General features: G+C 49.3%; 1 protein-coding gene across 1 annotated transcript in view; it reads left to right on the top strand.

The window, feature by feature from the left end:
* The window catches only part of dock11 (dedicator of cytokinesis 11), a 37268-nt gene extending 23500 nt beyond the window's left edge, over positions 1 to 13768 (top strand). Inside the window, 21 exon segments of the mRNA XM_068756177.1 lie at positions 32 to 117; positions 1462 to 1573; positions 1739 to 1805; positions 1972 to 2019; positions 2115 to 2248; positions 2978 to 3093; positions 3167 to 3304; positions 5617 to 5799; positions 5914 to 6027; positions 6295 to 6510; positions 7656 to 7713; positions 7830 to 7936; positions 8195 to 8317; positions 8802 to 8915; positions 9247 to 9393; positions 10068 to 10278; positions 10502 to 10546; positions 10549 to 10691; positions 10800 to 10900; positions 11780 to 11918; positions 13001 to 13768. Of these exon segments, the coding sequence (XP_068612278.1) occupies positions 32 to 117; positions 1462 to 1573; positions 1739 to 1805; positions 1972 to 2019; positions 2115 to 2248; positions 2978 to 3093; positions 3167 to 3304; positions 5617 to 5799; positions 5914 to 6027; positions 6295 to 6510; positions 7656 to 7713; positions 7830 to 7936; positions 8195 to 8317; positions 8802 to 8915; positions 9247 to 9393; positions 10068 to 10278; positions 10502 to 10546; positions 10549 to 10691; positions 10800 to 10900; positions 11780 to 11918; positions 13001 to 13090 (2492 nt within the window). The 3' untranslated portion in view covers positions 13091 to 13768.
* The last annotated feature ends 168 nt before the right edge of the window (positions 13769 to 13936 follow it).

The following is a 13936-nucleotide window of genomic DNA, read 5'->3' on the forward strand; positions in this document are numbered from 1 at the left end:
GTCTGACCTTCACAATCGTTTTCTGCTCCAGGTCTTTCTGCTCAGAACGGCCACATGGTGAGGAGAGACGACTCCAGAGGCTCTCTGCTGGACCCGGGGCCCCCCGAGGCCGCCCAGGTGGGACTTTAGCATCAGCGCCTGTGTGTTTTAACCCTTTAAGTGCTCGCTGCGACGGCTGTTCATTTGTAATATGATACTGTCAACATTAACGATCACAAGAGCAGCAGCTACACCAGTAGCAAAGCAGAGCGAGGTAACGGGGACGTTCAGACCAACCAAGAGCAGCAGCAGCTACACCAGTAGCAAAGCAGAGCGAGGTAACGGGGACGTTTAGACCAACCAAGAGCAGCAGCTACACCAGTAGCAGAGCAGAGCGAGGTAACGGGGACGTTTAGACCAACCAAGAGCAGCAGCTACACCAGTAGCAAAGCAGAGCGAGGTAACGGGGACGTTCAGACCAACCAAGAGCAGCAGCTACACCAGTAGCAAAGCAGAGCGAGGTAACGGAGACGTTTAGATCAACCAAGAGCAGCAGCTACACCAGTAGCAAAGCAGAGCGAGGTAACGGGGACGTTCAGACCAACCAAGAGCAGCAGCTACACCAGTAGCAAAGCAGAGCGAGGTAACGGGGACGTTTAGACCAACCAAGAGCAGCAGCAGCTACACCAGTAGCAAAGCAGAGCGAGGTAACGGGGACGTTTAGACCAACCAAGAACAGCAGCTACACCAGTAGCAGAGCAGAGCGAGGTAACGGTGACGTTCAGACCAACCAAGAGCAGCAGCTACACCAGTAGCAGAGCAGAGCGAGGTAACGGGGACGTTTAGACCAACCAAGAGCAGCAGCTACACCAGTAGCAGAGCAGAGCGAGGTAACGGGGACGTTTAGACCAACCAAGAGCAGCAGCTACACCAGTAGCAGAGCAGAGCGAGGTAACGGGGACGTTTAGACCAACCAAGAGCAGCAGCTACACCAGTAGCAAAGCAGAGCGAGGTAACGGGGACGTTTAGACCAACCAAGAACAGCAGCTACACCAGTAGCAGAGCAGAGCGAGGTAACGGTGACGTTCAGACCAACCAAGAGCAGCAGCAGCTACACCAGTAGCAAAGCAGAGCGAGGTAACGGGGACGTTTAGACCAACCAAGAGCAGCAGCTACACCAGTAGCAGAGCAGAGCGAGGTAACGGGGACGTTTAGACCAACCAAGAACAGCAGCTACACCAGTAGCAAAGCAGAGCGAGGTAACGGGGACGTTTAGACCAACCAAGAGCAGCAGCTACACCAGTAGCAAAGCAGAGCGAGGTAACGGGGACGTTCAGATCAACCAAGAGCAGCAGCTACACCAGTAGCAGAGCAGAGCGAGGTAACGGGGACGTTTAGACCAACCAAGAACAGCAGCTACACCAGTAGCAAAGCAGAGCGAGGTAACGGGGACGTTCTGATCAGCTCTGTTTGTTTCTGCAGCTGCAGCGACGCACCTCGACCACCAGCTGCAGCGCCGCGTCCCGACTGGGACAGTACGAGGTCAAGAGCCTCCTCCTCTGCTTCCTGCACATTGTGAAGACCTTGTCAGAGGGTCAGTGAAGACACTCCCTCTCCACCGAGTCAAAGACATTTTTATTTCTTAACGTTCTCTACATTGTTAGATCCTGTCCTGGCCGGGATCCTTTCTAGTATTGTCCTCCAGAGTCTCCAGGTCTCCATGACCTGAACGTACGTTAAACCTTCCGTTGGTCCGCAGAGAGTCTCAGCGCCTACTGGAACAAAGTTACCCCACAAGACGTCCTGAGCTTCCTCAGTCTGCTGGAGTAAGTCCTCTGGTACTTCATTTTACACCAGCCACATATAATCCTACTAAGAATACATTTAAAGAACCTAAAGGCCCAAATATCATCATCATCATCAGGCCGGTGTCCGAAGCACGGATCAGGGTCGCTGAACGTGATCGTATTTCGGCTCTTCTCATTCCTGCAGGATTTGTGTGGTTCAGTTCCGCTACGCTGGAAAAAGGAGCATTTCCCGGTAAAACCTTCCCGTTCGGTATCTGACGAGTTATCCATTATACTACAGTACTACTCTGATATATGTGTGCGTATTGATGGCCGTCCTCCCTGCAGCACTCAGGAGGCGGCCTTTCTGAGGTTGTTCTCCTCAGACCAGAGGAGTCAGACGATGCCGGCCGGACGCGGCGGCGTCACGCCGCGCCGGCTGCACTTCGGCGCCGCGGACGCCTCCCTCACACTCGGAGCAGGTCAGCGTTGGAGCGACTCCTCAAACGAATAACGACGGGACGTTTGAGAACTCTCCAATGACCGTTTCCAAGGCAACACAGAAACAAATTCGCCCGTTTTATGCAATCTGTGTGAAACGCAATTAACGGAGACTCAAGTATTTAAATTACTGTTCTACAATGTGAAAGCATTCCTTAAGTACACACTTGTATTTCACGATGAGGAACTCGAGAGTAAATTATGCTTGGCTAAGGAAATGTATAAACCCAAAACTCCAATACTTTAATAAATGTATTCAAGCATCGGAGAATAGATTGGCGAGGGCGTAATACGAAGATCAATAAATTCTGAACATAAAAGTCCGTTAACGAAGCCGTTCCTCGAACCGTTGGCGGTTTTGTGGAGGGAAAGATCTTTAACACTCCTTGAATAAAACTTCTCAAAACACATATAAATGTTAATATTTCAAAGACGTACATGTATCATTATAAGATTATATATTACTTTAATCCAAACCGACTTTCCTCCTCTGGCTTCATCACCTTTCATCTTTATTCATATTTAAAACATGAAAAGCACATTTCACATTTAATTGTTACCATTTGATTCTTAATGCAGTAAAGCTTTATTGTTCTTTGAACGGGACCCTTTTCTGGTCCTCCTGTATTTGGTGAGGGGATGCTTGCATGGACTGCGTGTCCCATAATGCACTGGTATCTTCATGTGACCCCGGTGTCTTCACGTTCAAGGGCCGGGGCCCTCGGAAGCAGAGCTTTGCCATCAGGCCCTGCTGGAGGGCAACATGGCGACGGAGGTCAGCCTGACTGTCCTGGACGTCCTTTCTCTTTTCACTCAGTGTTTTAAGGTCAGTTCCTGCACACAGTTATGAGCAAGCCTGACCTTTGACCTTTGGATAGTTAACCCTGTGTCTGTGTCAGACCCAGCTGATGGACAGCGACGGCCACAACCCCCTGATGAAGAAGGTGTTTGACCTTTATCTGACCTTCCTTAAAGTCGGCCCGTCGGAGGCCGCCCTCCGACACGTCTTCGCTGCCCTCAGGGCGTTCATGAGCAAGGTATGTTGGGCCCTCGGGGACTCGGCGTTAGGGACTCGGCCTTAGGGACTCGGCGTTTGGGACTCGGCCTTTGGGACTCGGCCTTAGGGACTCGGCCTTAGGGACTCAGCCTTAGGGACTCGCCGTTAGGGACTCGCTGTTAGGGACTCGCCGTTAGGGACTCGCCGTTAGGGACTCGCCGTTTGGGACTCGGCGTTAGGGACTTGCCGTTTGGGACTCGGCATTTGGGACTCGGGGGCGGCTTGGTGGCGCAGTGGTAAGCACTGTTGCCTCACAGCGAGATGGTCGCGGGTTCGTCTCCGACTCGTGTCCATTCTGTGAGGAGTTTGCATGTTCTCCCCGTGTCTGCGTGGGTTCTCTCTGGGTCCTCTCCGGGTTCTCTCCGGGTTCTCCGGGTTCTTCCTCCCACCACCAAAGACATGCAGCCTAGGCTGATTGGTGACACTAAATTGTCCGTAGGTGTGAGTGTGTGTGTGGCTGGTTGTCTGTCTCTGTGTTGCCCTGCGATGGACTGGCGGCTTGTCCAGGGTGTACCCTGCCTCTCGCCCATTGACTGCTGGGATTGGCTCCAGCTTGGCCCGCGACCCGATACAGGATTAAGCGGTTGGGACAATGAGTGTTGAACATTTGGGACTTGGCGTTTGGGACTTGGCGTTTGGGACTTGGCGTTTGGGACCCTCAAACAATAAACAGGTTTTTAAATCATTCTGATTTAATCAGCTTTGTTGAAACCCCTTATTACTAGAAAAACACAAAAGTGATCTAATTGACTTTGGCGTGGAAAATTTTAAAACAGTAGAAACTGGTCAAAAATAATATTTAGCAAAAAGAAAAAGTTAAATTTCGATAGCCCTGACGGCAACAAACACTATTGACCCCATGCAGACAATAAAGAACTGACTACTTAGACACGAGTAGCCGGTGGGGGATCAATAATGGAATGGGGTGCATTTAAGAGGGGTCATTAATTTGATCTTTTGTTTCCTAAAAATAATATTGATAGTTGAAAAGCAACCTTCCTTTTGTTTGGGACACTTTTACTGATGATCACATACGACCAGAAAGTTAATGTTCCATGGACTTTCCTCTGTGTCGAACCCGGAAAGGGTTATTTAGTTATTATTTATTTTATTAATAGTGTTATTATTTATTTTATTGATAGTGTTATTATTTATTTTATTGATAGTGTTATCATTTATTTTATTAATAGTGTTATTATTTACTTTATTAATAGTGTTATTATTTATTTTATTAATAGTGCTATTGTTTATTTTATTAATAGTGCTATTGTTTATTTTATTAATAGTGTTATTATTTATTTTATTAATAGTGTTATTATTTATTTTATTAATAGTGCTATTGTTTATTTTATTAATAGTGTTATTATTTATTTTATTAATAGTGTTATTTATATTATTAATAGTGCTATTGTTTATTTTATTAATAGTGTTATTATTTATTTTATTAATAGTGTTATTATTTATTTTATTAATAGTGCTATTGTTTATTTTATTAATAGTGTTATTATTTATTTTATTAATAGTGCTATTGTTTATTTTATTAATAGTGTCATTATTTATTTTATTAATAGTGCTATTATTTATTTTATTAATAGTGTTATTTATTTTATTAATAGTGCTATTATTTATTTTATTAATAGTGCTATTATTTATTTTATTAATAGTGTTATTATTTATTTTATTAATAGTGTCATTATTTATTTTATTAATAGTGCTATTATTTATTTTATTAATAGTGTTATTATTTATTTTATTAATAGTGTCATTATTTATTTTATTAATAGTGCTATTATTTATTTTATTAATAGTGTTATTGTTTATTTTATTAATAGTGCTATTGTTTATTTTATTAATAGTGTCATTATTTATTTTATTAATAGTGTTATTATTTATTTTATTAATAGTGTTATTATTTATTTTATTAATAGTGTTATTATTTATTTTATTAATAGTGTTATTGTTTATTTTATTAAGTGTTATTATTTATTTTATTAATAGTGTTATTATTTATTTTATTAATAATGTTATTATTTATTTTATTAATGGTGTTATTATTTATTTTATTAATAGTGTTATTATTTATTTCCTGACTTTATTGGTTATTTGGTGGTTGTCTGGAAAACGATAAATGTTTGGGCCCCCCTCCCATCGTCACACTTTTCCTGTACAAACTGACCCCGGCCCCCCATCAGAGCAGGGTTTGGGGCCCCCACAGGACAACGTTTGGGGCCCCCTGCTCGTGGCTAACGAAGCAATAATCCAATGTCCCTGCTGTCCCTGCTGTCCCCCCAGTTCCCGGCGGTGCTCTTCAGGGGCCGCGTGGCGCTCTGCGAGCTTCTGTGCTGCGAGCTTCTGAAGTGCTGCATCTCCAAGCTGGGCTCTCTGAGGGCGGAGGCGGCGGCGCTGCTCTACCTGCTGATGAGGAACAACTACGAGCACACCAAGAGGAAGACCTTCCTACGCACGCACCTGCAGGTGGCGCCGAGTATTCCCTGGCCTTTGCCTGTTGCGTAATGGCGAAGCCGTCCACGCCCTCGGCGTCCGTGTGAAGGTGCCGAGGCCGACCCGTCGCTGTGTTTGTTTTGCCAGATCGTCATCGCCGTGAGCCAGCTGATCTCCGACGTGGCGCTGACGGGCAGCTCGCGCTTCCAGGAGTCGCTCTCCATCATCAACAACTACGCAAACAGTGACAAGGCCATGAAGGTACGGTAGAGCGCCGGCCCATTGCGGTCTAATCCAATCAGAGTACCCTTCACATAGAACCACATTTCAGATCCGACCCCAATGGAATTTGAATTTACATTAGAGTTGCTGATCTTTCTTTGATCTTTATTGTTTTCTATGATTTTGATTTTCAGATGTAGGCATGTTATTACATGTTGAGTTGATTATAAGCCCTTTATAAGCCCAGATACCTGGTAATGAAGGATCCATTGTTTCATGCCTGACCCCCCCCCCCCCACGGTGCAGTCCACAGTGTTCCCCTCCGAAGTGAAGGGTCTCACCAAACGCATCCGCACCGTGCTGATGGCCACGGCCCAGATGAGGGAGCACGAGAAGGACCCGGAGATGCTGCTGGACCTCCAGTACAGCCTGGCCCGCTCCTACGCCAGCACCCCCGAGCTGAGGCGAACGTGGCTGGACAACATGGCCCGAGCGCACCTGAGGAACGGCGACCTCTCTGAGGTAGCGAGGGGGGAAACGCTGCGTAGTGGTCTTTTTATTCTGGACTGACATTCAGCAGAGAGACGAGACCGTCTCCCCAACGCTTACAGCAGTAATACTCCAAAATACACAAATACACGCTGCTCACTGCGCCTTGGCAAGAGAGGGACTGGGGACTGATGAGGACGAGCTAACGGCGCTCTGTGGGCCGCTCTTGAATGAGGGCGTGGTCCTGGACGTTGGCCGGCCCCCCCTCTGTACCGTAAAGGATGGGTTGTACTTTCATTTAATGAGCTGTGATAACGGTGGGACGTTTCAGGGAAGCCGTTCTCTTGTTCCATCCCAACACGGTTTCCTGTTTCCGGGAGGCTGAGAGCGTCGGAAACGGGAACGTTTACAGAAAGAAATGTTCCAGTAGAATGATTTACAGGCCGTCACAGGGGCTGCTGCTGAATAGAGCTGCTGAATAGAGCTGCTGAATAGAGCTGCTGAATAGAGCTGCTGAATAGAGCTGCTGAATAGAGCTGCTACATAGAGCTGCTACATAGAGCCGCTACATAGAACGGCTACATAGAGCCGCTACATAGAGCTGCTACATAGAGCCGCTACATAGAGCCGCTACATAGAACGGCTACATAGAGCCGCTACATAGAGCTGCTACATAGAGCTGCTGAATAGAGCTGCTACATAGAGCTGCTGAATAGAGCTGCTGAATAGAGCTGCTGAATAGAGCTGCTACATAGAGCTGCTACATAGAGCCGCTACATAGAACGGCTACATAGAACCGCTACATAGAGCTGCTACATAGAGCCGCTACATAGAGCCGCTACATAGAACGGCTACATAGAGCCGCTACATAGAGCTGCTACATAGAGCTGCTGAATAGAGCTGCTACATAGAGCTGCTGAATAGAGCTGCTGAATAGAGCTGCTACATAGAGCTGCTGAATAGAGCTGCTGAATAGAGCTGCTGAATAGAGCTGCTACATAGAGCTAGCTGAATAGAGCTTCTGAATAGAGCTAGCCGAATAGAGCTGCTACATAGAGCTAGCCGAATAGAGCTGCTACATAGAGCTGCTGAATAGAGCTTCTGTCTGGCCAGGTCCGACGGAGACGCCTCCCATCTGTGGTTCCTGGACGGAAACATTGACTCTTGTGTTTCCACAGGCAGCCATGTGCTACGTCCATGTGGGAGCGCTGGTGGCCGAGTACCTGCACAGGAAGAGTAGGTCCCTCCAGCCGACACGCCCCCTGACCAATGAGTGTGCAGCCACCGAGCAGGCCGTCGCTGGGCGTCGCCACGCGGGCCCTTTCAGCTCCCGTTTGATGTTTGTCTTCCAGAGATGTTTCCCAGCGGCCTGATGGCCTTCAAGAAGATCACATCCAACATTGAGGAGGAAGCTGCCATGAGGGAAGACAGCGGGATGCAGGACGTCTACTACACTGAGGTAGGTGTGTGTGTGTGTGTGTGTGCGTGTGTGTGTGTGTGAGCGAGCTGCTGCGACGGGACGAAACCCGATCTGGCATCCTCCTCTCATCAGAACCCGGCTTCACGTTTCAAATTCAGCGTGGAATTATTGTTCTGCTTCTGATCAGAATCCTTATTCAGGAACGTTCCAGACAAAGCCCAGGATACACACTAAATGCTTATTTATTGATCTGTTTACAGTATTGACGCCTTTTGTTCCTTATTCGTCCCTTTTTAGGACGCCTTGGTCGAACACCTGGAAGTGTGTGTCGATGCGCTGTGGAAGGCCGAACGCTACGAGCTCATCACGCACATCGCCAAACTCATCATCCCCGTCTATGAGAAGCGTCATGAGTACGAGGTGCTGGAGTCATGTAGCGCCGACGCGTAGCCCCCGACGCGTAGCCCCCGACGCGTAGCCCCCGACGCGTAGCCCCCGACGCGTAGCCCCCGACGCGTAGCCCCGACGCGTAGCCCCCCGACGCGTAGCCCCGACGCGTAGCCCCCCGACGCGTAGCCCCCGAGGCGTAGCCCCCGATGCGTAGCCCCCGAGGCGTAGCCCCGAGGCGTAGCCCCCGACGCGTAGCCCCCGACAAGTAGCCCCCGACAAGTAGCCCCCGATGCGTAGCCCCCGACGCGTAGCCCCCCGACGCGTAGCCCCCAACAAGTAGCCCCCGACGCGTAGCCCCCGATGCGTAGCCCCTGACGCGTAGCCCTCGACAAGTACCCCCGACGCGTACCGGTCCACGCCCTCGTACCGGCCCACGCCCTCGTACCCGCCCACGCCCAGGCGTTTCAGCGTCCCCCACACTCCTCTGCATGTTGTCCTTTGTCTTTGTCCCCAGAAACTGAGCCGGCTGTACGACCGCCTGCACAGAGCCTACGATAAGATCCCAGAGGTGATAGGGTCGGGCCGCCGGCTGCTGGGGACCTACTTCAGAGTGGCTTTCTATGGACAGGTGAGCTCAACAGGGAGTACTCGGGAGTACTCAGGAGTACACACAGCTGAGAATCAATCAACACTTTCCTTTTTAGTGTCCATGTTATTCTGGCAACATCCCAACTCAGGAAACGGGAGTGGAAGGAGCAGATAGACGTCCTTTAAACGCAGGAAAGATTATCAAACTAGAAAACGACAATCAGAGATTGCAGACCCCGCCTCCAAACCTGCGCTAGCTTGCTGCTCCGGAACGGGACAAGATACATGATGATGACATCACTCTCCTCTCTACGACGATGACATCACTTCCTGTTGATTCAATGCTCATTTCTGCGTTTGTTCTCTCTCAGGGCTACTTTGAGGAGGAGGATGGGAAGGAGTACGTTTACAAAGAACCCAAACTCACCGGCTTGTCTGAAATCTCCCAGCGGCTGCTCGAGCTCTACGGGGAGAAGTTCGGCGTGGAGAACGTCCGGATGATCCAGGATTCCGACAAGGTGGAGTGGCCCAATCGGGAACGCTGGCCCTGCTGGCTGCAGCGACGCTTGTCTTTGCTTGGACGTCCCGTTTCTTTTTTTTTTTTGTACATAGATTTTATTGAATTTTTGTTACAGAACATAAACAATAACAAGCACTCTGTTATCACAAATATATCAAAATACAAAGAAATTTACACCACCATCTAACATAAAGTTGCTTCATATAACTCCATACCATCCTCACTCAAAAACCCAACCCTGTAACCCCGCACCACCCACTCGCTCCGCTCTAAAAGAAAAGGGGGGAGAAAAAAAAGGAGTAAATCTAACAAAGTTAAGAATTAAAATATTATAATAACTGAAATAAATACAACAAAAATAACAACATGCATAAAGTGAGTTAAATCAAGTCACCCGAAAACAAAAACGGTAAGTTCCGAGGTAGATGATGATATTAGATCATGTCGTGGGAACACACAGTTTAGCCCATATGGACGTCCCGTTTCTCGTGTGTGGAGTCATCGTGAGAACGTTTATTTATCTGCTGTTTGAGGTTCTCAAGGTTGCTTTTAGCATTTAGCTTAAAGTAGCTCCACTGTAAAAGTCAAATCTGTGTTTAATATTTACCAAGTTTCTGATGACGGGATCCACTTTGATCTCAACCTTTTTTATTACACGTTGCTTTCCGACAGGTAAAGCCCAAAGATCTGGACCCAAAGTTCGCCTTCGTCCAGGTGACGTTTGTCAGGCCGTTCTTCGACGAGAAGGAGGCGCCGGAGAAGAAGAGCGACTTCGAGAAGTGCCACAACATCAGCCGCTTCGTGTTCGAGACGCCGTACACGCTGTCGGGGAAAAAGCACGGGGGCGTGGAGGAGCAGTGCAAGAGGAGGACGGTGCTCACAAGTACGTGCAGCAGGTCAAAACCCCCGCTGGAAAGACCTCCTGTTGTCAGGGTCGGGAGGTCAGGGGGTCAGGAGGTCAGGGGGTGTCTGAAACGGACGACAACGATGAAGCGATGCTTTGATCTATTCTGTCCGGACACCGAACCAGATGTAGCGACTCGGGTCCAGATTGTTTTGTTGCCATGCGTTGAGTTTCTGTTTGCCTTTGCCCCTCGCCCCCCCAGCTGCCAAAACCTTCCCGTATGTGAGGAAGCGCGTGGAGGTGGTGGGGTGAAGCAGGTGGAGCTCAAACCAGTGGACGTGGCCATCGATGAGATGAAGGCACGGACGGCGGAGCTGACCAAGCTCTGCTCCAGCCAGGAGGTCGACATGATCCGGCTGCAGCTCAACCTGCAGGGCTGCGTCTCGGTTCAGGTAACGGCGACACCGACGGGGCGGGGGGGGGGGGGGGGGGGGGTGTAGCCTCTGTGTGTAGGTCAAAGGGCACGACTCAGTCATGCATCATGGCTCGCTCTTCTGCAGGTGAACGCAGGCCCCATGGCCTACGCAAGAGCATTCCTGGATGACGGCAAGCCCAGCCAGCCCGGCAGCAAGAAGGCGAAGGACCTGAAGGACACGTTCAGGTGCATTCAGCTTCAAGCTAACCCATTTAGCCGCTAGTTAGCTTTCATTCTTATTCTGTTCCTTTGTCATGTATGAACATTTACTGCCAACAATCTCCAACGGTTTTAAAAGTCCGACACGGGGCTAGTTAGCCCTCAGGCTGGGGCTAGCTAGCCCTCAGGCTGGGGCTAGTTAGCTCTCAGTCTGGGGCTAGTTAGCCCTCAGGCTGGGGCTGGTTAGCCCTCAGTATAGGGCTAGTTGGCCTCAGTCTGGGGCTAGTTAGCCCTCAGGCTGGGGCTGGTTAGCCCTCAGGCTGGGGCTAGCTAGCCCTCAGGCTGGGGCTAGTTAGCTCTCAGTCTGGGGCTAGTTAGCTCTCAGTCTGGGGCTAGTTAGCCCTCAGGCTGGGGCTGGTTAGCTCTCAGTCTGGGGCTAGTTAGCTCTCAGTCTGGGGCTAGTTAGCCCTCAGGCTGGGGCTGGTTAGCCCTCATTATAGGGCTAGTTGGCCCTCAGTCTGGGGCTAGTTAGCTCTCAGTCTGGGGCTAGTTAGCTCTCAGTCTGGGGCTAGTTAGCCCTCAGCCTGGGGCTAGTTAGCCCTCAGCCTGGGGCTAGCTAGCCCTCAGCCTGGGGCTAGCTAGCCCTCAGCCTGGGGCTAGCTAGCCCTCAGTCTGGGGCTAGCTAGCTCTCAGTCTGGGGCTAGCTAGCTCTCAGTCTGGGGCTAGCTAGCCCTCAGTCTGGGGCTAGTTAGCGCTCGGTCGAGGGCCTGAATGAATACGGAACCGTTGCTTCGTAGCGCTGGCTGATGCTTCTGGATTTCTGTAACTGTCTAGAGGCAAATCAGAATGAGAAAAGCTCCCTGTTCTTTCTTTATTCTTCATATTGTGCGTTTGGGATACTTGCAGGCATTTTGTCCAGGCTTGCAGCATCGCTCTGGAGATCAATGAGCGTCTGATCAAAGAGGATCAGTTTCAGTATCACGAGGGCCTGAAGGCTAACTTCACAGAGATGGTGAAGGAGCTGTCGAGCATCATTCATGAACAGGTAATGCACGATTTCACACAGGTGTGAGGTCCAATGAAACACGGGCCTTCTGCAACAAGTCAATTAGCATTAGCATTAGCACACGCGCCAAAACAAGACGGAGAAACGAAGGACTGAATGTTTTCTGTTTTATGGTTGAAATGCTGTTAAGTAAAGTCACAACAGCGACGATGGGCTAGCTAGCTAGCTAGTAGAAAAGGTACAGAAGTCAGAAAAGAAGATTCTCTTCTCTTCTCACCCCCACGCCGATGGAGGTTGGAGTTCCACACGCTCCACATCAAAGCAAGTTAGCAGCGTTCTGCTAAAAAAAAGAGCAGCTATGACAAGCAAACGAGCTAATAATCAATTCTGGCATCCGTTGCCATGGCGACTGTGATTTACAAAGCAAATGAGCTGTAGAATGCAACGAGAGGAGAACCTGATTAGCCTTCAGCGACTTTATCTCACGGCTCCTGCTGACATTGATCACGACTAATATCTGATGTTTTCTCTCCAATGTGCTGGCCGTTAGCTTTAAGGAGAAACAGGTAATGTGATTTGCACATGCATCTTTATTTAAAGTGATGTAAACCAAATAAGACGTACGTAGATCTACTTTGTTACGATGTCGGCTACTTCTGTTTGAAGAAGGAGAAGCGTCTCGACAACAGGTTCATTGTGACGTGGATTTATTTCACAAAATGTGATGCGAGTCTCAAATCGAGCGTCTACAAAATTTAAGCTAATGCATCTTTGTAAAGAGAAGACTTCATCTTTCGCGGGTTGGCTCGGTACGGGGGAGTCTGGTTGCCCTGGTGGTTTCGGCCCCTTCTTTGTTTCCTGCTCCAGCAGCAGTAGAGTATCTAAACTCTCTCGGAGGAGAGCTGAAACGTCTTCGCTCTAACGTGAGCGAGTCCAGGCTTCGTGATTTACTCTGAACTGGTGACTTCCTGCGCCTGATTGGCTGGTTGGTCAACCTGAATAAAGCCCAGATCAAACATTCTAGTATTTTGAGATACTAGATTTTTGAGCCATAATTATCACATCTGAAACGGAGACATTTTAATTTGTGTGTAATAAATCTGAACTCACCGCTTCCACAGATCTACCAGGAGGATATGATGCGTTCGCTGTTGCAAAACTCGCTTCATGTTTTCCGTGCCATCAGCGGGACGTCCAGCGACCTGGGCTGACCTCTGGCCTCCTGCCCCACCTCACCCCCCCCTGAAGGACCTGAACCGGTGGGAGGGGCCATTTGGCTGGCTGTGCCGTCGGTACATGATCAGGCTGAGAGGATAAAATGTTGCTGCCACGGCAACAAAGCTAATTCTTGTCATGTTTTCTTGTGTTCTGCTGAGTCATGCTAGGAATGCACTTCTGGCCTGTGGACTGTTCCGTGTTTCAGGGTCGACCTGTACCAAGTCAGGTGTGGGACAGCCCGCCCCCGAAACAATCATAAGCACCGGACTCCGGTTAGCGATCTGTCTTTGCCTTTTATTTTGGTAAACTGAACCGGTTCCGTTAACGGGAACACGATCCGACAGCATGGATGTTCTTCATGGAAGGGGAGCAGCTAGCTCAGCGCTAACAGCTAAAGCCTCGATTTGGGCACACCTCAGGGTTGTTACTGGGACGGTTACTGTGGTGCGGACGAGTCGGGGTGGCGCTGTGGTCGGTGTAACGGAGGAGCCCCTCCTCGCCGCCGCCGCGTGCTGCGTCGTAATCAGGAGGGAATGTACGAGTCGGTACGAGTCGGTACGAGTCGGTACGAGTCGGTTCTCCATCCAGGGAAGTCTGTTTCAGACAAATCTGTGTTATCATGTTTCCTGAAACGCAGCTGCTTTTAAACTGCTTTTTCCAATAAAGCTGGGACAGACCATTCCCGAGCGCCGCGTCCTCTTTGACCTTGAAGCCGCCGCGTCCTCTTTGACCTTGAAGCCGCCGCGTCCTCTTTGACCTTGAAGCCGCCGCGTCCTCTTTGACCTTGAAGCCGCCGCTCTGATGAGATGTAAAGTCAAAAGCTGAAACCGACTCCATGA

This window comes from Brachionichthys hirsutus, chromosome 23 (assembly GCF_040956055.1).
Source record: "Brachionichthys hirsutus isolate HB-005 chromosome 23, CSIRO-AGI_Bhir_v1, whole genome shotgun sequence".
Lineage (NCBI taxonomy): Eukaryota > Metazoa > Chordata > Actinopteri > Lophiiformes > Brachionichthyidae > Brachionichthys > Brachionichthys hirsutus.